General features: G+C 51.5%; 1 protein-coding gene across 23 annotated transcripts in view; it reads right to left on the bottom strand.

Annotated features, from left to right (window-relative positions):
• Window positions 1-24,174, bottom strand: part of LRRFIP1 (LRR binding FLII interacting protein 1) — an 83,318-nt gene that overhangs the window by 19,947 nt on the left and 39,197 nt on the right. For 8 of the 23 annotated variants that reach the window (XM_049614603.1, XM_049614604.1, XM_049614583.1 and 5 more), the window contains 9 exons: window positions 22,327-22,398; window positions 20,937-20,981; window positions 19,296-19,361; window positions 15,125-15,202; window positions 7,242-7,277; window positions 6,698-6,823; window positions 5,210-5,281; window positions 3,309-3,479; window positions 431-523 (listed from right to left, as the gene is read on the bottom strand). In XM_049614603.1, the coding sequence (XP_049470560.1) occupies window positions 431-523; window positions 3,309-3,479; window positions 5,210-5,281; window positions 6,698-6,823; window positions 7,242-7,277; window positions 15,125-15,202; window positions 19,296-19,361; window positions 20,937-20,981; window positions 22,327-22,398 (759 nt within the window). The remainder of the gene's footprint in view (window positions 1-430; window positions 524-3,308; window positions 3,480-5,209; window positions 5,282-6,697; window positions 6,824-7,241; window positions 7,278-15,124; window positions 15,203-19,295; window positions 19,362-20,936; window positions 20,982-22,326; window positions 22,399-24,174) is intronic. The other 15 variants (XM_049614594.1, XM_049614596.1, XM_049614597.1 and 12 more) reach the window with 7 other exon arrangements.

The following is a 24,174-nucleotide window of genomic DNA, read 5'->3' on the forward strand; positions in this document are numbered from 1 at the left end:
CACACCTCCCCAAACAAACGCAAAGCCACCAAAGGTGAAAACCTTCGGGGCGCCTGGGTGGCTCTGTCGGTTAAGCGTCCCGCTCAGGTCATGTACGATCTCACAGCTCGTGAGACTGAGCCCCGCAGCGTCGGGCTCTGTGCTGAGTGCGGAGCCTGCCTGGGAGTCTCTGTCTCTGCCCCTTGCCTGCTCACGCATACACATGCGCTCTCCCTCTCTCAAAATAAGTGAACGTTAAACAAACAAACAAACAAACAAACAGAAAGGAATGAAAATCTTCACCAGCAAAAGGGACTGTTCTCCTTAGGCGAGGCATGATGAAGAATTAGCCTGAGCTCTCGATTTTCGAGAAAACGGCTCACTTTCATAACGCACCCACAACGCCCTCCGAAGCCACGAAGGGAAGAGAAAACCGGGAAGGGCTGCCCACCTCCAGCATGTCTTCTCGTTGCTTCAGGGCCTCCTTAACTTCCGCAAACTGGAACTGCAGGACGCTGTGCGCGTGCTTCTCCCTCTCGAACTCCTACGAGGGAGGAAAAGACCGACCAGGGAGGAAAAGGCGGACCGTGCACGTGGTGGCGCGAACGCACTTTCTTCCTAGGCCGCGCTCCCACGACTTAACTGGCCTTGGAGCAGACTACCTGTTACCGTGCCCGCCATCACAGCTTTCAAGGCCTTTTAGCGACGTGAGCCCACTTCTCTGCACTTTCCGGTTGACCGTGAGCTCTGCCCGAGGACCCGGTGCATCTGACAGGTGCCCCCTGACACTTCGCGGGCCGGCAGGGCCCAGGAGGGGCCCCTTCCCCGGGGGGCTGCCGCAGCCCAGGCTGTCCGTGCGGGGGGGTGGCTGTGCCACGGACATCAATCGGAGGGAACTCTCCCCGATTTTGAAATTCAACAAGGAACACTGGGGACCAAAAGGGGTGTAGACATGGTCTACTTTGGCAAGCGTATCTAACTAAGTGGATGGCCAACTCTGTACTCCGGGGCCCCCACCCCAGGGACAAAACAGGAAAAGGTGGGGAGCACAAAGATCGCCCGGTCCGACCCCGCCCTCACCCCAGGGACCCGGCAGCACGCTCCTCTGACGTCCCCGAGAATCTTAGACGCTGCACAGTTCCTGAGGACGGTCGGGTATCCAATTGACGGCTGACAGCTTAGGGGACAGCAGGGTCCATCTCCTAGGTCGGTGAGGGGTTATTCCGGAAGGCACATGACCTTCACTTCTCACCCTGGCATCACTGCTCGCCCACTTTCTGAAGTCCGAGGGTCCCCGTACCCTCCTGGCTGTGACAAGGGCCTGCCTTTTGGGGGCTCTGCTTGGTCCCTGCTCCCCAGCTTGGAACAACATTCCAGATTCATCCAAATTCTCTGGAATTAGATTTGGGGGTTCTTGGTCTACTTCCTGATGCCTAAGTGAGGACATCCTAGGGGTACTTAGAAGGCATTAATGTGTCCTCCCCCACACATGGGGCCCAGAGCGTTCTCTCCGCTCCTATATTCCAATAGGGCAGCGGGTCTCATGGAAAGTTTCTCCTTTGTTTCAGAGTCTCGCTCCCAGAAACTTCATAAATAAAATTCTTCTTTAGCTTCTAAATCAATTCTATAGCAGTCAAAGAAGGAGACCTTTGAGGTGTTAATGGCAGCTTGGTTTTGACCCTTGGGATTTAGGGTACAGGGTCAGTTAAAAAAAAAAAGATCGGGACACACACAACATAAATTTTGCTTATCTCAGCAACTCTGAAAAATCAGACAACATCCCAGGGGTTGACAGACCAAATAATTTCTAAAAATCTGAAAAACAAGTATTCCTTACTTTATGTTCCACAAAGAACATCTAATTAGTCTTTTGTCATTAATTTCAACATAGGCTCAGACTTCTTGCTGGTATCATAAATTAACCTAATTTAGCTTAATGAAAGTATTTAATCCTTAAATAGAATAACTGTAACTTTCTCCAATCAGTAGAAAATAAATATCGTTTTCTTAAAAGATTTGATACCTACAATTTCTTGTCAGTGATAAGAGGTAACAAAATAAAAATCCAGAAATGTAGCTTAATAGAAAAACAATTTTTAAAGATTTTATTATTAAGTAATCTCTATACCCAACGTGGGGCTCAAACTCAGGACCCCAAGATCAAGAGTCAAACACTCTACCGACTGAGCCAGCCAGGCGCCCCCACAGGAACATCTTAAAGCCTCCATTTATGACCATTCAAACATGCTGGTTTTCGTAGGCATGTTTTTTTCATGGTTATGACTTTATCTTACATGCAAACACACAAATAATCTCCCAGTAAAATTGTCTCTAGTTTACAGACTAAAGTTGTGCATGATACTAATATTAATATTATAATTATAATAATTAATTTTAATATTATTGCAAATCCCTCAGCAAAGAGCATGGCATTCTTATTCTCAGATGTCTGGGCTTCCTGGACAAGTGGAGGACCATCATTAAAAAAAAGATGATCAGGGGCGCCTGGGTGGCGCAGTCGGTTAAGCGTCCGACTTCAGCCAGGTCACGATCTCGCGGTCCGTGAGTTCGAGCCCCGCGTCAGGCTCTGGGCTGATGGCTCGGAGCCTGGAGCCTGTTTCCGATTCTGTGTCTCCCTCTCTCTCTGCCCCTCCCCCGTTCATGCTCTGTCTCTCTCTGTCTCAAAAATAAATAAAAAACGTTGAAAAAAAAAATTAAAAAAAAAAAAAAAAAAGATGATCAGGGGCGCCTGGGTGGCTCAGTCGGTTGAGCGTCTGATTTGGGCTCAGGTCATGATCTCGCAGTTCGTGAGTTCGAGCCCCGCGTCAGGCTCTGTGCTGACAGCTCAGAGCCTGGAGCCTGCTTCAGATTCTGTGTCCCCCTCTCTCTCCGCCTCACTCCTGCTTGTGCTCTGTCTCTCTCTGTCTTTCAAAAATGAATAAACATAAAAAAATTTTTTTTCAATTAAAAAGAAAAACAAAAAAGAAAAAGATGATCACAGGGGCTGCTGGGTGGCTCAGTCGGTTAAGCGCCCAGCTCTTGATTTTAGCTCCGGTCATGATCTCACGGTTTTTTGAGTTCGAGCCCTGAGTCAGGCTCTGTGTTGAGTGTGGAGCCTGCTTGGGATTCTCTCTCGCCCTCTGTGTCTGCCCCTGCTCCACTGGTGCATGCATTCTCTCTCAAAATAAATAAATTTTAAAAAGTAAAAATAAATTTAAAAAACTCATACGTACAAACACACATACACATAAACACACACACACACTTCACATACGCGCCATTATCCCAAACGCACACATTCCGCCATTCTCCCTCACGCGGAAGCTCACTTTGTTCTTCTCTTCGTACTGCCGCCTGGACTCAGCCAGCTGTTCTTCGAGCTCCAGCAACATGTCCTTTAATGTGTCAACCTGGTACATGAAGTTCGTCTTTTCATTGTCAAGCTGAGCGTTGGAAACCATAGCCTTTTTGTATTTCTCCTCAACTTCCGCCAGCGAGTCCTGCGGAAACCGTGTCACGTTTTTGAAATTATGGTAAGAAAACAAAAGGGAGATTAGTTGAGTGGTCCTTGAAAACAACAACAACAAAACAAACAAAATCCAGCCCTAATCTTAGGGCAGATGAACCAGGAGAAGAAATACAGGATCATTTCAAACGCACAGAAATTCCCCCCTTTTCACTTTGGTCAAATCGGTTATTCGCCACTCAGAACATTAGCTATTAACTCAGAGAGCTGGCTCTCAATTGTGTCTGGGAGGAAGATGGCTTCCACGGCCATCAGCACAAGGGAGACACGCGATGAGGAGGCTCTGAGCGCGGGCAGGCCTCCTGCCTCTGACCTCATCACTCAGGGGCACCTGCTGCGGCGGCTTGGGGCCCTCAACAGGTTTCTGAAGGAATCACTCAAGAAATGTGCCCAGAACCCAGAAAAGAGCCAGTGCGTGATGGCAGAGAGAACAGAACACCCACCGCTAGCTGCCGGCTGCCCCTGCCTGGGCTTGTGAGGCGGGAAAGGATTCGGCAGAATTTTAGGTTTCAACCCACAGGCCAACCAACCAAACAACACAGGCCTCACTGGGTGGGGCTGGAAGGACAGAGTGCATTCCTTTGAAAGGACAGCTCTGGGGGAAAAAGGCCTGCAAAATCAACGTGGCCCTGCTGTGTCTCACACCCGTGGCGGCCAGGCCACAGAGTAGACCAGTGCTTACATCCCAGAGCACAGATCAGGGCCAGGTGACCCCAGAACGGGAGAGTAAATCCCGGGGTGTGAACCACCAGAGCTAAAGGGAGCTGGGCGCTGTGCGGTCCGGTGCGACAGGTCCCGTCAGAGGCCTCGCGGAGACCAGTGCTGCCTGCAACGTGCGAACCGGGGCGACGACTTTGGGTGGGACCAGTGGCTCGCCGGCTGGTTCCGTGACTCCCTTTTCACGTGCGCTGAGAGCCCGTCATAATTTCCCCCTCTTTTCAAAGAGAGGTGACAAATATGCCAGTGATTACTGAGTCGTTTTAAAACCAACGTGTCCTCTGTTTGGTGCTCGTAGGATACTAAACTCAGACTCCTTCTGGGGAGCTGAGAAAGAAGGGAGACGTCTGCCATCTACTGCTAGATTCACGGAGATCACAGCCCACACTATCCGCCTCACCCTCAGGGAATGTGGCAAGCATACCTCCTGGTGGGCACAACGCAGTAATTTCACATTCTAAAAGTGGGGTGTATTTACTCAAATCCAAGATGGTGCCCATTCAGACACTGCTTCAACTAGGGAAATTCTACAGCACGCAAATAATTTGGATGTTTCAAAAGCACAGCGGTACGGAACGCCTCATCGGCAGACATCAGATGTTCTGAGAAGCAAAGGGAGGGAGCGCTCTTTGTATGTTAGGGCTGCGGAACGTGAAGGAGACCCAGACACCCTCCTGCAAGCGGACGGCCCACTTCTGTGGGAAGAACTGGGCTTACGCCGGGGGGAACGGAGTGAGTACAAAGCGTGCATCAGGAAGCGTGTTAGTTTTTCTACTGAGGGTTATGGCATTCAGGTCTTGGCTCAAAAGCTGCATTTGGGAGAACGCTCAAAATGCACGTGGTGCGAGCCCACGCCGGCGTCCCTGCCGTTTGGAATTCTGCAGTCCGGGAGGCTCCCGGGAAGAGGCATGCAGTCGGAAGGTCTTTGGGATTTCCGAAGGTTAAGCTGGGTTAATACCATAAGCCCACACTTCCACGAACGGGTACCTTCAGCTCTTTCAACCCCTGCATGTATTTGCCTTCTACGTCCTGAATCTGGTCCTTCAACTCATTCAGTTCCTAGGAATTGGCGAAAGAGGCAAATCATATCAAGGGAAAAAGGGGGCACGACCACGAAGAAAGAGCAGCGGTTCTTGGGCGCCTGGGTGGCTCAGTCTTGGTTAAGCGTCCGACTTCCGCTCAGGTCATGATCTCACGGTTCACAGGTGCGAGAGCCCCGCGTCGGGCTCTGGGCTGACAGCTCGGAGCCTGGAGCCTGCTTCCGATTCTGTGTCTCCTTCTCTCTCTACCCCTCTCCTGCTCACACTCTCTCTCTCTCTCTCTCTCTCAAAAAAAAATAAACATTAAAAAAAAATTAAAAAAGAGAAGTGGTTCTCTAAATCTTTTCTATTTCTGGGGAGTTTCCTTCATTCAGGGAATCTGAGCAAGTGATTTTCCATTTTTTTTCCTCTTAAGTGCGAAAGGAAAATAAAATAAATTTCAAAACTACAAAGATCAAAATTGAGGTGTCTCTCACATGATATTTTCACAAAATTTTACAAAATTTAGGCCTATATTACTATAATTTTGCACATTTTATTTATTTTTTTAAGTTAATTTACTCATTTTGAGAGAGAGAGCATGCACAAGCAGAGGAGGGAGGGAGGGAGGGAGAGAGAGAGAGAATCCCAAGCAGACTCCGTGCTGTCAGCGCAGAGCCTGATGCGGGGCTTGAACCCACAAACCATGAGATCATGGTCAGCTGAAGTCAAGAGCTGGACGCTTAACTGACTGAGCCGCCCAGGCACCCCCTAACCAGTTTTAATTATTAGAAAGTTCTTCTATCAGCAAAGCCAATTCCGATCCTTTACATTTCCCCCTCTGGCCTCCGCTCTCCAGAGGACACGAGTGCCAGTACCTTGGGCTTCCTATTTACCTTAACCAACAGCACTGCACTTCTCTCTCACACACTCACGGTGGCCTCGCACTGAGTGGTAAGGATGCAGCAGAGAAAAATGTTTATGTTCCAGTGGAAGGGAAAAAAAAAGTACCAAGGTACAACGATGAGATCTATTGAAAGCATGTTATGCGTATTACAAATAGAAAAGAGGGGCACCTTCTAGGCGGAGAATGGGGGACACTGAAAGGGGAAAGTGGGGTTGTTGGGAGCAGTGAGTGATCTGGTGTCTAACACATTCCAAAATATGGAGACTGAGTGTCTGCAGGAGCGGCCGAGCACCGCGGTGCGGTGTGGCGAGGGCCCCCACCAGGGTGTGCCCAGGGAGCTGAGGGAGTGCGGACGGCACGGGCACCTGTCTGCCCTGCTGGGGGGGCGAGGCAGGCAGGTGTGGCTTCCTGCGGGTGCCTAGAACATGTGTTTACGGCAGGTAGGGGAGACCAGAGCAAGAAGAAAGATCTGGAACTTCACGGATATAGACTTGAAGGCTGATTTTCACAAAAGGTTCCTCTAGGTCATAAGTAGGTAGGCAGCCTTACCTTGATCTCCCTAATGGATGCCTCTGTGTCGATGGAGATGGACGTGTCCCCGCTTCCCCTCCGGGAGGAAGTCCCGCCCAGGGAGGCCAGCGTGGCTGCCGACAGGCCGGGCAGGCTCCGAGACCCCTGCAAGGTTGCAAGGATCGAATGTGATTTCGGACGAAACCAACATTGCTCTCGAGTCTACTGTTACGGTACTTTCACTTGAGTTCAGTTTTCAATGGGAAAATCATCCGTGGCTCACAGAAAGCGATAAAGAGAGGTTCACTTTGAGGGGCCTCGTGGGTGCCTGGGAATTGGCCTGGATTAACCTTACGCTCTATGGTCGGGCCCACGGTGGATGCCTTTGCCGCTCTGTGGGGTTTAACACATGCGCTACAAGTGAGTCCTGGGGACCCCTCACGGCTGTGATGCCGGCTGGTGGGCCACACATAGTCTTAATCAAAGATGAACCGACACGTTTTCTTGTTAATTTCACCCACGCGTGTCGGGCCCCTCGTCGTTCAGCAACGACACCACATAACGGCTTATGGAAATTCCTTACCTTCTCAGTGAAATCTTTGTCTGGTCTCTCTTCAACCTGTGGAGGAAAGTGGACAAATACTAAACACTTAAGATCACTGAGTGGGTAACGGGGATTTAAGGGGCACGCGGGTAACAATAAAACATCAGCTTCCTTTGTGATTTAAAAACTACTTTGCCAACGAGCACCCGCGGAGATGATTCTGCCAGGCAGTGCGGGCACAGCGGGGGCTCGTGGGCAGCTTGGTGGGCCAGCTCGAACTTCGCTGTGTGGTTTTTCACCGATCTTAATTTCCAGGCGGACACAACAGCTAAAGGACACCCACACTGACCGCAGAAAGCCTCGTCATCAGGGATCCGTTCATGAACTGGACAGGCTTCCTTCACAGATTCCACAGTTGTGCGTGCCGGTCCCCGATGTGGGAGAGGATGACAGGCGCCCAGCTTGTTCACCACCCCCCACATTACTATGGTTACAGAGGGAGAGCAGGACCAGGAGCCTCTGGGGCTGGAAGATGCGACCAGAGTCCTCGTTTTGACTCCCGCTGCCCGGGTCTCCCAAGCGAGAGGAAGCAGCGGAACTGGTTGGAAGTTTTCCTACTTCCCATGAGTAACGGAGTCCCCGTGAAGACTCTGGTTTAACCGTCTCGGGACTGATGCCCAGATGTGGGGAGCTGGTGGAGGGGGGTGAAGGTACAGGAAAATCTGCCAGGTGAAAAGTGAGACCCCCTCCCCTCCAAATTTGGCTTTTACGTGTCTCCCGTTTACACACGTCCCTGAGGTCGCTCTGCCCCTTCCTCAGGCAGGATCCTGTCTCAGTGGGACCCAGGGCATCACCCCCAAGGGAGACCCTGTACCTCAAGGGTATCTCAGGGTCAGCAGGCTGAGGCTGGCACCGCTCCTACTTCCTTCTTTGCGGAGCGTCCAACAAAGGGCGACTGTTTTCATTTTTGTGCACGCTGAGAGCTCCTTGTCGCGAGCGCACTGGGAAGGTCATGGTGGGTGAGAGAACCTGGGGCTCGCTTGTGTCCAAACCTCTGGGGGAAGCTGACAACGAACCATGCCTTTCCCCTCACGTCTCCGATCCTCCTTCCTGCAGCTCAGATGTTCCCAAATTTGACCTCCAGGAGCCGACCGCAGGTGCACGTGACGAGCGCGGGCCACGGCTCTGACTCAGTAGGCGGGATGGCGATCAGGGGCTCTGCAGATACCCTGTATGCTTACACCACAGACCGTCCGAACTCAGGCTGAGGAATCCCGACAGAGCTGGGTCGGAGGCCACCGCAGGGTGGCTCGTGGACATGTAAACAGCCCACCACGAAGCTGTGCACAGGAGAGCCTGAGGGCACAGGGGCGGCTCAATAAAGGCAGCGATCTCTCGTAAGGACGAATGATCCCTGGCTTGTGCCCACCCTGGGCCCACACGGGGCCGGATGCCCATGGCCTCACCATCCCGTCCCCCGCCGGCAAGGCTCACTAATAGCCACCTTCTCTCCTCCAAAGTCCTCACGCCTTCACCCTTCTCTCCGAGGGCAGGACACCTAAAGCCAACAGTAAAATGACACAGCAAATATAAGAGAGAACCAGACAACCAAGAGGCTGCCACGGAATCCTACAGAATACTCGGTCAATCCAAAAACAGGTAGTTTCTGGAACCAGCTCTCAGCTCAGCCAAGCTCAAGGGTCTCCTGCTCAACAGATCCAAGTTCAGCCCCAGGGTCTTGAAGCGACCACATCCGGTCCCCCCACCAGGCCCACCCTTGGGTCTTTAGCGAGAACCTTCTACTTTCATCTTGCTGGTCTCCTTGCTGTCGTGAGAGTAGAAGAGGAAACGTGAGCAAAGAGGTCAATCCTCAGGCCAGGGGGATGGACCAAAGAGCAGACTGGCCTCACTCCCAGTTTGTTAAGCGAGCCCCGTGGGTGGGGGCGGGGGCCTTTGGGACTCCAGTCCTCCCCCTGCCCACAGGCCTCTCCTTTCCACTTGGCCACAGCCGGCGGCGCTCCCAGGGCCAGTGCGAGCCTGTGTGTCTCACGGGAGCCTTCCAGGCAATCTCCACCCCATGTGCCCTTTTCCTTGATGTGGCCGGGTACACACTGTCCAGCTGTGTGCCACAGCACCTGCCGTTTGTTGGTATGCGTGTTTGGTGTGTGTAAACATGTACACCTACGATTATTATGTTTGCAGATACAGATGCCACGTCAGCCTACTGCGGATATCCCGGGGTGGTCTTTGCTCAGGACCGTTCTGTCTCCCCGTCCCTGGCAGAGCCCCACAGAGCCCTGGGCTGATGTGCTGAGTTACGATGATCTAGCATTTCAAGTGTGGCTCTCCTCTCCCCTTGGGAATAAAAATCTTCCTGAAAACTTCAAATCACTCAGGAAAAGCGGACTATATAGCGACTGGTCTGCAGGGGAATCGGTTTATGAAGTCTCCCGGGCCCGACGCCTTCCTTCCCTAGAATCAGGTGGTCTGCAGAACGAATTTTAATGAAGGTAAGGAGGGTAATTTAACTGCTGGTCGAATACGAAGCCCAGTTTAACAGACTGTCGAGCCACCGCTGAAAAGTCTGCTGCCTTTTTGCTCTGCGGTTTGTGTAGAATCCCTTCCGACCACTCACCAGCAACAGATAAATATCATACGTATACACGAGACACCAGAAATCCTGTTCACCCACAGTAATATCTGCGCCTATAAAAGAAGGCCCCGCGGTTTTTAGTATTTCCTGTAATAAAGAGGAGAGAGAACGTGCACCGGGGCGTGGGGGTCTTTCTTTAACACAGCTTTGTTCTGTGCCGTTTCACCTGATACCGTCCACATAAACGTTATTTTTGTAATTTGCAAGACATCAAATGAGACAAAACACCTAGGACCACAGCTAGCTCTTTAGTTTAAAAAAAAGTTCGAAAATAGTTTTAAAAAAGCCTTTGTTCGAAACACATGATGAACTCAGAACGTGGAAATTTCGGATGCGTCCAGAGTAGAGACCAAGCGAGGAAAACAGGAAGCCAGTCTCCCCTTCACCGTGGCGTCCCACCTCTCGTGGGCATGTTAGGGTGGGTGCCGCTTTGTGTTTCTGAGTGACAAAGGACACGTGTGTTTGCCAGCCCTCCTGAAATAGAAGTACACGGAGCCCACGGAAAGCGCCACCGAGGCAGGAGCCGTCGCAGTCCCCTCAGCTGCCACCAGATGGCAGCCTGGACAGAGCTGAGTGGGGCAGGTCCTGGAGCCTCGGGCACCTGCACTCACTTCATACAGCCCTCCTCACCTTCCCCTAGACAAAGGGACAGACAAGTCACCTGGGGGGCCGTGGGTTCGATTTTGACAAAAACACTGCACTTTACCTCTGAAAATAATATGTAGAGAAAGAAACAGAATTGAAAAACGTGAACACTGTCCTAGCCGCCGCCAGACGCGGTGTGGGGGGGGCGCCACGGTGTGGACACGGAGCAGAGAGGGACCCAGGAGATGCTGTCGGGCGCACCCACTGCCAAGGCACCAGGGTGCACGCGAGCCTGGGGCCCGGGACGAGCCGCAGGGCCTCCCTGAGTCAGGGCAGCCTCCGGGAGGCCGGCACCCCGTTACTCCCCCGTGCCGAGCAGTTCTAAACACTTCAGGTCAGCGTGAAACGTTCACAGCAACAGATTTATGAAACGTGCGTGCCAGGGTTTTACAATCACCACTGAGCATACACAGAGGCCTCTTCTGAAGTCTACTAGAAACGGTCACTTCTGAAAAATTTCTGTTGAATTTTAAATCATGGCAACTCTTCCCTCTCACACACAAGTGCTCACAGTAGCACGTTAAATGTTTTATTAGTTCCAAGCTTCCAGCATCGCGTCTATACGAGCGTGCCAGCAAGGCTCGCTCAAACGGGACGTCTGCTGAGGCCTTCCCTGTCCCGACCTGGACTGCCCGGCTTCCTCGAGACAGAACACAACGTGTGGGCACGGACGGGCTCTAGCAGAGGGGCCAGGCACAATGGAACTTTCCCCATGGTGTCCCCGACCCCCCAGCCGGGCAGCCCTAGAGCCCAGATGGGAAACAGGACCACAACAGCAACGTCAGCACACAGTCCCTCTTGACAAACAAAGGGACACTCGTGAACACTGCTCAGAAAACACCCACATTCAGGGTAATTGTCCTTCAAATATAAATAAGCAGTAAAGCCTTCCATTAGCGTGGAGATTTCCGCTTTTCATGCAATCATTACGTTCTCCTGAATGACTTCTCCTTGAACTCCTGTATTCACAACGCATGACCTCTTTTTCCACCTGGTCCCCGCCCCCGCCTCTTCATACAATGCAGAGGAGGAGTCACTACAGTCTTGTTTTTCTAGCTCAAACCGGCTGCAAGCTCCAAGCTCCATCAATCGTGTTTTCTCTACATGCACACAGGGGGACATGAACCGGGGCTCCGCTCAGGACATTTCTGATGGATGCTTTAGAACCTGGGCAGCTTTCCCTGGGTTCCTGGAAGGATTCCGGGGCCCCGATGACACAGATGTGCGGGCTGCACCAGCTGAGGCCCTCTGCTTGCGTGGGCTCCAGGCCGGGAGTACCAAGCCTCCTGGTTCCAACTCGGAAAGCTTCCTGCGTCTGTCCCCAGGAGTTTCACACTGTATGTGTGCCGTTTGCTGCCGGCCTGTCTCCTCCAGTCAATGCATCCGTGAGGGCTGGGAAAGGTGCGTCTGCTCAACACTGTAGCCCTGTGCCTAGAACATTCCAGGTACTCAATAGCTTCCTCAAGGGGAAGACCCCAGACTTGCTGGACAAGAACATATAGCTCATGTATAGAATGGGAAAAATGAGAGTAAGGTCAAAGACAGATGTCCTGAGACCGGGCGGGTGCCCTCTCTGCTTTCCTACAAGGCCAAGAGGACCAAGTGGTGGGCGATGTCTTTGGATGCCGAGGCACCTTTCTTTTCTTCAAGTGGGACAAGCTATCACTTCCTCCATTCTGGTTACTTTTCCTCTTTAAGAGTGCCCCCTCCCCCATCCCCTGGTGCACCAGGCTTTCTTCCACACCCAGCCTTCTAGAATTGTCCCTTCCTCCCCTCCCCATCCTATCTCCTTCCCAGAGAGACTCCTGTCCCCTGTCCTCCCTCACATTCCCCCCCCCCCCCCCCCCCCACCACATTCCTGATGAGTCATCAGGCCACGGATCAGGGGCCACCGACCGGCAACAGCAGGGACGCAAGTGACCAGTCCCTGGTTCTTTGGGAGCCCAGATGGAGCTGGAGAACGGCCCGTCGCACACAGTCTGCGAGATGCTGACCTTTGCTCGTTCAACGTGTCAACAGGGTGATGATCTGCTGACCTTTGTGAATGAGCACTTCACTCAGGGAAGGGAAAGGAGGGTTTATGTGTTTGTGACGAACTGGGAAGTTAGCTCAGCTTCCCACACTGTGAGCTCTTCTGCCCACCTTCCCTTCGGAGCTCGGGGAAGCCACGGGTAAGGACAGTTACATTTCCTTGGCTGTAAACAACACACAGAATTAAGACGAGGGAGCGCTTTAGAGTCGGGGGGGCCCTCACAGCCTCTGTTCCCGTGGCTTTTCCCCGTCAATGGCGCTTGGAGAGGCTCCCGAGGGCGCGGGCTCCGAGTCTGGGCGCAGCTAGGTCACAGGGAGGCTGTCCGTCGCTGGTCACCAGGTCCCAGGGGCACGTTTAACGCCCCCCTCTCTGGTTACGGTGACCCACTAAACCCATTGTACGTGGGTAAAGTTTTTCACAAACATGGGAAGCACATGGCACAGAAATTTGTATCTGATCCCAGTCTCCTCAGTCAAAGTGACTAGATAGAGCCCCGTTATTCTGTGACTTCATGATGTTGAAGAAGTCAAATAACTGTGGCATTTACAGCTCCATGCGTCCCAGTGGTCGCCCCAGCGTTGTGCAAAGGGAGCCCGGGATCCTTCGCAAGCCGGGCCACAGCCACCTTCTGCCAACTGCAAACACTTTCATTGGTTTCCAAAGGGTGAGCGAGCGTGCGAGGGTATCGTGCCTAAGGAAGAGTGACTTTCCGCTAAGTTTATCGAGGGAACGTTTTATTCTCAGGGGTTCTAAGGCTGCACGTGGCTGAGCCTGTATCTGCTGTGCTACCCCAGGCCACGAAGGACACCACGAAGAGTGGACGTAGAGGGTGGCGCACCGTGGCCTCAGTGAGCAGGGATTCCCTAGTTCAGAAAAACTGTTCTTGGGTCACTCACGGACGACCCATAAAAAGCAACCTGCCCGATTTTAAAAACCGAAGCTACGTGACCTTGAACGACGACGATCTTCCTGTTCCTGCCACTGGTCCTTGTGGGGGCGCCTGGCCCCCACACCCCCCTGCGAGCACCTGAGCTTTCATTCAGGCCATGGCTTCTCCTATTCTCCTCAGGACCCCTCTCCAGGATGGGGGTGCTCAAAAGGCCACGAGGGGGGGCTCAGGGGGGCGTGCGAAGCGTGTGCAGAGGCAGGTACAGGCACCTGTGTCGACGCGGAGTGGGGAGTCTTCATTTCCACAAAGAAGCAGGCTCTCCTGCTAGAATCCTCGTCCCTTTGGTCCGTCTCTTGTGTCCTCATCCTCGACCGCACGCGCTCGGCTCCCAGGCATCCCTTTACTCGCTTCCCCAGAAGAAGCTGGGATCTGTATTTGCGTGAAACCAGTGCCCAGCGGCACGTCTGTGCAAGCGGGAGATCTCAGCCCCACGGCCTCTTCTCTGATTAGCAGGAACGCTTCCTGAATTTTAGGCATCAACACATCTAATCGTGGTGTTGTGTAACTGAGTTAAGAACCACGTTCAAGCTTCTCCCTAAGTGGGGAGCAGAGCAAGGGACCCACTTTGCCCCTTTTGCCTTCTTACAGCCGGGGTTTATCACGGAGGGTGCCACCGTCCTCTGATGTGGCAATCCTTACCGTGTGGGGCGGGCACGCATGCCACACAGCCCCAGCTCCTGCCCACCGGACTCTGTGCCTGCCCACTTCCCAGATGTCCTCCGGGCTACTGCCCCGCACGGCCTTCCTATAAAGAGACTGCGTGGCGGCCTCGTACCAAACGTCTGAAATTGCAAAGACCCTGGGAAAAATACGTAACAAGGACACTGAAAGGCTGGGGACTAGATGGTGAGGAACAGGAGGGCAGCTCTGTAGTTTTCTTTCTTTCCTAAAAATTTTTTTAATGTTTACTTTTTGAGAGAGGGAGGGAGGGAGAGAGAGAGAGAGAGAGAGAGAGACACAGAGCATGAGCAGGGGAAGAGCAGAGAGAGAGGGAGACACAGAATCCTCTGTCAGTACAGGATTGTCAGCACAGAGCCTGACGCGGGGCTTGGACTCGTGAACTGCGAGATCATGACCTGAGCCGAAGTCAAACGCTCAACCGACTGAGCCACCCGGGTGCCCCTGCAGTTTTTCGATACTGAGCAACTGGGGGGTGGGGCAGAGCTAGGAACACCCGACCCTTCTAGGCGATACTTGATTTTAAAAACTATCTGGGTCCGGCAACAGATGACATCACAAACACAATATTAAAAGCCAATCCTTCCAACTCTTCACTCATAAAAAAACAACACGTTAATACGCCTGGCTACATTTCCCCCTACTGGACAAAGTTTCCCTCCTTCCCAGGAAGACCCCAGCCCCGAGCACCGTTAACTTCTTGATAACCGCTAACTTCAGATATTTAGCAATGCAATTCTGGTATCACGGAATAGTAATATTCCAAATTTGGGAGCATTTTTCCCAATTGTGTCTCTGCTTAGACCTGAAATAAATCTTAGGGAAGCCCTCCCACTTTATGCTGGGTTTGGGTTTTTGGAGGCGAGGGTCCCTTCTGCAGGACAGCGAGGTAGAGAGCAGAGGGGAGGAGGAGAAGGGACGAGCAGGATGGTGGCCGAGCAGGACAGGACAGGACGCACACTCACCACTGGGCTGGCCCGCGCCGAGCTGGCTCTGGAGGAGGCTCGGGAGCTGGAGTTGAGGTGGCCGCCGCGCTCCGAAGGCTGCCCGTGCAGCCCGCCGTCGGGACGCAGACAGAAACAAAGGGACAGGGTCAGCAGGGATCAGCGACAGCGGAGGCCCCCACCAGCGGCCCGTTAGTAGAGGTCAGCCACGTGCAGTGCGGAAAAGACAGGGGTGAGCACGGACACCAGGCTCCCCGTGAAAAGGAAAGCTGTGTCTCCAAGCTTCAAATAAAGGCCCGCGAGGAACAGAAAAAAAAAAAATTAGTCCTAGTATCAAAAGGACACAGAATTCCTGGGGAGCGAGAAGAAAGTAACACAAAGCGTCCGTTCAAGTCGGCTGTGGAGTCACGCCTGCTTTACGCACAGAAAGCCACCTCGTCCGCGCGGACAGGTCTGTGTGTTTGAGAACATGAGTCCTTCCACTCGAGCACAGAAAGTGACAGCCGGACGGGGTGCTTGGCTTTTTTAGCAGGGGAGAAGTTTGCTTTCTCTCTCATTCCAAGTGAAAACAAAGTAAGATTTAGGGTTAATACCAAATCAAGGCATGGCCCAGACTGCCTGGTCTGGTGGCCTGAATGAAGGTGTCTGTCCGCCTGCACTTTCTCTCTTCCGGGAAAGGAAAACACAGCAAGTAGCTGATCTGGAAGCTTCTCCCTCTTAACTTCGATTTTTATTCACCTTTGTTCCAGCCCTAGACACAGTGCCATGTGTTTTTGTTCTTGTGTTTTCAAGTCTTACTTGCCTCTTGAGCGAGGTGGGAGGGGAGAGGGAGCCGGGAGGCAGCATTCGAACACGCACATGACTGAGGACCGCAGTCATCCAGCGGTCTGTGGCGTGGTCTGAGGGACGTCGTCCCAGAGACCTGCACAGCCCAGCGGTGAGTCCCTCCATCCAGCCCCCGGGACACTGTGCACCCCGGCGGGAGCGGACTGTTCTCTGCCCTGCCCACACGGCCCCCCGGGGACGTGCAGGCCTTCTCCCTACTGCTGTGCTCTAGGCACAGAACTTCAGAGGTGCTCGTGATTCTCATCTTAAATACCACCTTTCAGCTTGCACATCTTTCCACCAGAATGTAATCCCCTGAGGACAGGGTCTTTGTCTATTCCCTGAATTCCCTGCAGGGACGGGATGAGGCCAGGCACAGGGTGCATTTAAGCAATACTTGTTGAATGAACAAAACCAACTTCAGACTATAAGCAGCCAGACCCACCCTACCCCATCGTCCTTCTCGCTTCTTTACCCCATTAGTATCTATTGTATACTTACACTTACAGGTGCACAGAAAATACAGCCATACGTACACCCTATGCAACAATCACTACCACATTTGGCATTCACAAGAAACTCACCACCATTCCTAGTCTCACCTTCTGCTTTATTGGTCAACATAAAAGAACATACCCAAGGTCAGTGCTTTAAGGCAGAAGAATTTTGCTTTTGGGTTCACGGTCACAAGCCAGAGGAAAACTGTCCTAGAGACAAATCCTACTGCGTTCTAGGTCATTTGTGTCCTGGTTCACCATGCAGAGATAGGACAGGTTGTGGTTGACCGGGCTTTTTGCTGGCCCACGTTTTTCCAAATGCCTAGTCAAAACTGGCTCTCAAGTCAACTGACCTGATCTCACAGGGAAAAGTAAGTTTCAGGTCAGTATCACCCGGGTCCAGGTGCCACCTTCTGAGCAGCTGGTGTCTGAGAGCCAGTGGGGCTGATGCGGGGCTGATGTAAATTATAAAGATCCTGTCCAGGCCTCATCTCTTACTGGCCATGGGACCTTGGAAAAGCTAATCACCCTGTGACCGGGGACATGGAATCGTAAGGACACTGGCCACACAGAGGTGCCAAGGAGTATGGACGTCACTCTCTTCCCCGACTTCACTTTCTGCTACAAGCAACTTGCACGCTCCTGGCTCAGAGCGCACTGGTGGTGATGACTGCCCCCCAGCGTGTCAAATTAACTCCCGCCAGTTCACTCACGGCCACGAGTCCTTCCCCCACCTCACACACACACCCCTTACGGATGTTGAGGAAGGTATAAAATAGAAAGGTTTTTCAGGCAAAACAATGGTACTTGAAAGTGAGCCAGTCATATAGTTGTTAAACTGTAATTAAGTCATTTAATTGCAAACATGCACCCTAACCCTAACCCTAACCCTAACCCTTCCTGGGGAGGCTAACAGAAGCTGGATGCTCTGGAGGTGGGGACCAGCGTCCCAGAGCAGGATCAGGACCACCCTGTGCAGGCGGGGGGGGGGTCAGCCTGGACTCAGGTCGAAACACAGGGTCCCCCCCCCCCGCTCCACCCTGCCTTGCAGGACAGGATGTGAGGGATTTTCAACCCCAGGGTCCAATCTGTCCAATTGAATTCAACAAATTCACGTGGGGCTCTTTCTGCGTGGGAGTGCGGTGATAAGCGCAGAAAGAATTTGTTTTTGTTCCCTCTGACTTCTTCGGCATGGTTTGATGCCAGGGACACGTGGCTAGATTTTAGACATTTGTGCTGTCAGGACAAGAAGACCTTTCACTTCCTTAAACTTCCCGAACCCCATGGCTCCCAGGTGGTTCCTACAGGAGGCAGAAAGCACACAAGTAAGAGTGCTCAGTGACGCCCCGGTAAGAATGGGGGAGGGGCGGCTGGTCTAAAAGTCCACCTGCAGAGGCCATATAGAAGGAGAGTGGATGGGACACACATCCTGCCTGATCCGAAGTTCTACTTCAGTCGCAGGAAAACTACCCAGGGCTCGCGACAAGTTTCATTCTCTTGAAGAATTAGTATGTTGTCTCTTTTCTGATAAAAGAAAACCATTTCGTTGCACTTTATCCATCATATGCAGGCCAGAGCTAATGCACGCATTAGGCATGATCTGTGAGCTTCTTAATGGCCTACAGACATGTTTAAGAACTGAGAAAAAGACTTAATACAGTGGGCTCCACCCCATTTAAAATGTTATGTAATAAGGGCGTCTGGGTGGCTCAGTCGAGTGTCTGACTCTTGATTTCGGCTCAGGTCATGATCTCAGGTTCTGTGCTGACAGGGCTTGGGATTCTCTCTCTCTCTCTCTCTCTCTCTCTCTCTCTCTCTCTCCCCCCCCCTTCCCCCACTCTGCTCTCTCTCTCTCCATCTCTCTCTCAAAATAAATCTTAAAAAGAATAAAATGTTATGCAATATAAAATGGTTAATTAAATGTCAACAAAAACCAATGCTACGTCAATTAATTACTGGGTTTCGATATTTATAAAAATTACATTCTAGAGAAGCCTGTAGGTTTGATTGGCTTTGTAAGAATTTCTGAATACTCATGAAATATAGTAAACCATAAATTGGATTATTTAACCACTTAAGTAGCCCATTAACACCAAAAGCAACATTATAAAAGCACTTTCAAGCAGTGGTTAGCAAGCCATTATATTTCACATGGGGCCTGGGTACATTTTCACAGGACCCGAGGGGGAGCCCTGGCAGGCAGAAGGACCCATATGGTCAGTTGCCATTCAGTTTCCACGGCCCCTCAAGATGGGCCAACTGGTTTCCCGCTTCCACGGACTGACTCCATTTTTTCTATTTTGCTTCCCTCTTTCATTCATTTATTCACTCGTTTTTTTCATTCAACAAGTATTTCTTGCACGACTAGCTACACCCTTATGTGATAGCCAAGTCTGTCATTTGAAATCCTTTGAAGAGGTGGAAAGACAGCAAAATAAAAGGAAATTATGTACGTGTAACATCCCGAGTCTCTAATAAATCTGTTCATCTTCCTCAAGTATCCAGAGGTGAAAATAATTTGCAGCCTGTGGAACTCCCCTCTTCTTCCTTTTATTATTTTAAGGGCACCTCACTACTTAGTACTGTCAGCGTGTTGCAAGGAAAACAGCGGATGAAACTCTGTTGAGGTGGGTCTTCTCCCTTGAACTCAATGTAAACTGACGCGTGAGGACACTAACCCGCCAACCAAAGGCTCCGCCATTCACATCATCCATGACCCAGCCTCACTATGATGGGAAATTGAGATGAGATAGTGTTTCCTCCCTGTAACTCTGGTTAGTAATCTCCAGGGGTTGGGACTGTGCCCGGTAAGCCAGTCAGGGTCATGCAGCACACGGGAGAAAATTCGGAAACCACAGAAAATGCCTTACAGCATAGGAACCGCAGGCACTACCCCGCCGTGTCCCGCCGGGACCGATGTCATCGAACACAGATGCCTGTGACAAAAACAGACCGTCAGGTCAGGGAGCCCTTCCCTCTCCACCGGTGCCCAGAACACAGGAAAAGGGAAGCTAAGGAGGTCTGACCCGAGAGAAGAACACGTTCGGAACAAATCACGGTGGAAAACAAGCAGGGAAGGCCTTCAACCACCCACAGAGGCCAAAGCTGTACGCAACAGGGTCATGCAAAAATCTAAGAGAGAAACCAGTTGCTGTTCACTGGCATGCAGTGCAACCCCCCAGTAGCTCCTTGAAACACATCCTTCTGAAAAACGTTCCTTGCTAAGGAAAAACCTGTTAATCCAGATTTAAAGTGAGCAGATAATTCAAATATCCCAAATTCTGTCATGACATCCTCACGCCTGACGTGCAGAAAATTGCGCTGGTATGAAGAAACTTCGGGATACAGCAGTATGGTAACGATAGTTCAGTATTTTGTAATTCTTTGCAAATTGCTAACTAGAAAACAATACTTGATTAACCTGGAAATCTCACGTAATTAGGCACTGAAGGCGAATGGGGGTTTACAGGGTTTACAGTTCGGTGGCCACACCGAACTTTGCCCGGCTGAAAGGAGCTTGGATTCCCCTATCTCTCCTTGAGGACATGGCTGGTTTGTTCAGCCAGTTATATATGCTAATTCTTAGGGGTGAAATCTGATGGAAATTCAGAAACTTATTAGCAATACAGCAGAACTACTTTGTTTAGTGAGGGTTGCCTGCAAGGGGGAAGTGCCTTGTATTTAAAACTGGAAATTTACAAAGTCATAGAGCGCAATGGGTTAACATCAGTTGAGGTTACCAAACAAATCAAAAGCCATCTTTCTTTCTGCCAGCAAAGTAAATGATGCCTTTGCTCCATTCCTGGCTAATAATCCTATGCGAGCACGTGTCTTCCCGGAGCCTGAGGCAGTATGACAGCTACTGTCAGCTGCGGGGAGAAAGAACGCCCAGATCCAGCCAAAGGGGACTGACAGACATCACCGATCCTACAGGCTCCTTGTAAAGGGGGAGCTCTCAGGTGGTGACCTGCAGACATGCGCAGCCACACTCCCAGAGCAGGTGTGAGATGCCCTTGGCCCCTGGCCCCGAGGGGGCCAGTTGGGGGATGGGGCGGGGGCAGGTCAGGGGGCTGTGGCGGGGAAAGGGGATGGGGGGGAGGGCAGGTCAGAGGATTGTGCAGGGGGGGAGGGGAGGGGGAAGGGGATGGGGGCACAGGCAGGTCAGGGGAGTATGGGGGGAAAGGGGGGTTGGGGCAGGTGAGGGGACTGTGGCGGGGTAAGAAGGGTTGGGGGCGGGTGAGGGTCAGAGGACTATTGGGGGGGGAAGGAAGCTGGGGGCAGGGGGGGCAGGTCAGAGGCCTCTGTAGGGGAAGGGGGATGGAGGTGGGGGGGCAGGTCAGGGGATTGTGGGGGGGGAAGGGGACGGGGGTGGAGGGCAGGTCAGAGGATTGTGCAGGGGTGGGGGTGGGGTGATGGGGCAGGGGCAGGTCAGGGGAGGGATGGGGAAGGGGGCGGGGCTGGCGGATGGGGGGGGCAGCAGGTCAGGGGACTGGGGCAGGCAGCACACGCACCCGGTAACTTGCAGGAGGCTGGGCAGCACTGTACAGATAGGAGGGCTGCAGAACGAGAGCGAAAGGCAGGTTTTAAAAGCCTTGGAAAACAGCAACAAATAACAGTGACAAGATAATCATGATGCTTTCAGTAATCACGACAGCTGAACTGTCGTACAACAGAAGGAAAGAAAAAAGTCGACGTAGGGTTTTCAGTAAATCACAGAGACACAAATCCAACTTTAAAATAGTAAACGTCCCCAGGATCTCTGAAATAGGACCATTTTCTAGCCATTTCTTTTCAGGCATTCCTGGAGGAAAGAGTCAGGGAGTGAGAGCGAATGGTGACAAGGTGAAAATGTCACCAGCAGCAACCAAACCCCACAACTCAAAATCCCAGGTTAATAAAGCACTCCAGGGTGTTAATACATCAATTTCCACACAGGAAGAGAGCTGCGGACACAGCGCTTCTATTTCCATCAAATGATCCCAGTCCCGGTCTCCAGGAGCCAACAGGAGCTGTTAAGACTGCTCCAGCCGGCCAGGGCTGGCACGTCCCTGTAACGGGGAGCCCACACCCACACCCATATCCCAACGCGGGCTGAGCCGCGCCTGTGCGGGCATGTGCCCCAGTGAAAGGGCAGCTCCTGGCTCGGCCAGACCCTGAGTTCCAGAATAGGATCATGACTCATTTACAAGCAGAGGCCACGTAAGCCCGCAGTGCAGGGCCACCAAGAGGGTCAGGGAATGTGCGGGACCCAGGATGAATCACTCAGCAAGGCAGGGGAGACAGCAATGCAAGGAGATATGGTTCAACCTCTGCGGGAGGAGGAGTGCGGGGCTCTGATGCTGAGTTCCTTGTATAGACAACGGGCTCCTGTACCTACAGCCCAGGGCCTGACCCGCCCACCCGCCTTGTGAAAACAAAACAAAACAAAACAAAACAAACCAGGAAACAGAGGGGAGACTGAGCCAAAGAAATAGGGCTGTTCTCCCACTTCTCAAAGATGGAGGAACCAGATTAGGCACAAAGGCTTCCAAATTGCTTCCTGGACACATTTACAGGAGAAAAATATTTTTAAAGAAACACATGAAACCCCAAATGGGGAACAATTGCTGGAAAAGGAGGAGAGAGCCCCAAGAGACCAATTCTTTGGGCCTGAGCTTTTGGAAATATACACTTAATAGAGGCTCCTTTTTCTATATAAGGTCCTAAATGATTTTGATAATGTCTTACAACGTTGACGAAAGTCTTAGCAAGTTAGTCAAGCCAAATAAAACACCTGCTAAACTCTGCTCTCTGGACTTGACATGGAAGAGGTTGAAGTATCTTCGTACATTTGATCGGAGAGTGAAGTGACCCCACAGAAGGAAAGAGGAAGGGAAGCGGGTGACAAGGAGGAGGACAGACCTGGTTTCCGCTCTGGGTAGACAGGAGAGCAAGGCCGCCCCTGGGAAGCCCGAGGTCCGAGCGGGAGAGTCCCTGTAGTCAGAGAAAATGCGAAGGAGGGGAGAAGGGCTCACAGCTTCATTTCACCTCAAAGGTACAATGGTATGGCGTATCCGCACACAGCTACCTTCTATGACAAAATCGGTTAAGGGCATGCACTTATGGAGGAGGGAGAAAGGAGGACGATCAGAAGGAAATAAAGACGGTCCGGTTAATTGACAAAACTAGGACACGGGACCAAACCAGGAGTTCTGAATCAACAAACAGGCAAAACTACATTTCGTTACGTTTTAACCGACAGCCAGACCATAGGGGTTTGAGAGGTCTTTGTAATTTGAGCTCTGAGTTTTAAAGTTTGGATGGAAAAATTCAAAACTAAGGATTGGCAGAGGTATCAGCCTTTATGTAACAAGATATTTCACTGGACAGGACCTCTGACCTGGCTTTCTTAGTTAGCTATTTACACAATGCGTATGTGTTCAGGATTCACAGAAGGTGGGGTCTAATTCAGGGGTCTAATTCTGAGACCAACAGTCTATGCAACGTCTCTGGGGAATGCTACCATACAAATTGTTTCCCCAAATAAAATGCTTTATCCAAACGGAAGTCTCCTTGAAGAAGAAGCCAGTCATCTTGGCAGTATTCTACTAATTGTACAAGCACGGGACAGTTCTTGAAGATGAAGTGGCTCCATTCAAGTAGCCTGATGGCACCTGGAGATATCCTGCCATCCCCTCAAGGTCCCATAACTTGTGCCTAACATTCCTATGTCTTGCATAAGCTATACCACCTGACCTGAGGGGCAGGCAAATGGAACTCTGGAGGTGGGGTGGGGGGACGGACCAGGGGGGAAATGTTCTAACGTCTGACACAAATATTGAGAGAATGGTTGAGAGGACACCGTGTGTAGAGGCCATCTTGTCAACCCCTCTGTGGGACGTGGAAAGTGCCAGGGGGGAGAAGGCGTCCACGGCTGTGGCCGCCATGCCAGGGTGTAGGTCTGACAAATCTGGAAGACTGGAGAAGTCATTTAGAGGAGTCTTCAACACTCCGTGCTACCTTAATATCTTTCTGTTTTAGATTTAACTCAAATGAAACATGCCCATGTGTTTTGCAGGAATAGATATAATACCTACAGAACACGGTAATTACCAGAAGATTCTGCCGGTCGGTGAGTACAGTAAGACCTCGGGCAGAACAAGGGTGGGACATGTGGCCTCAGGAAAGTTCTGACGTTTAACGTTTTGAATGGATCGGCTCTAATTTTGACTCCAATGTGGGTTATTTCTCTTAAACGAATTTAAGTGAGTCGGAGACGTGCTGAACTGGGGTGAATGATTCACACCCACATATTAGCTACCTAACACCATCGTCTACTTCAGAGCAAGTTTCTCAGCTCAGAAAGTGACGAGGAAGTCAAGTTTTCTGGACGATAAGGTTCTCTTTGGAAACAGCAAAATCTCCCACTGAAATTCACACAATACACAAAAAATTCAAGATGGCGAAACCCACCAATACTTTGGTGATTACAGCTGATCTTGTTTTCAGTCAAAATTCACCTACTGGGGGAAGAAAGGGTGGAGTTCTTATTAACATATGGGGCTGAAAGGCAACAGTGGAGTTTGGAAAGTAGACCAGCAAGCTGATGGGGGAATGGAAAGGCCAGCCGTGTCTGGAGCCCCCTGCAGCAGGAATGAAAGGGGGCAGGGGATGAGGCAGGACAGGGGAGAAGGACCAGGAACTACCCGCTTTAGCTCCTTAGTTTCTATTTATTTTTTCCCCATGTACTCTTCGAGGTTCAGTTCACAT

This window comes from Panthera uncia (assembly GCF_023721935.1).
Source record: "Panthera uncia isolate 11264 chromosome C1 unlocalized genomic scaffold, Puncia_PCG_1.0 HiC_scaffold_3, whole genome shotgun sequence".
NCBI lineage: Eukaryota > Metazoa > Chordata > Mammalia > Carnivora > Felidae > Panthera > Panthera uncia.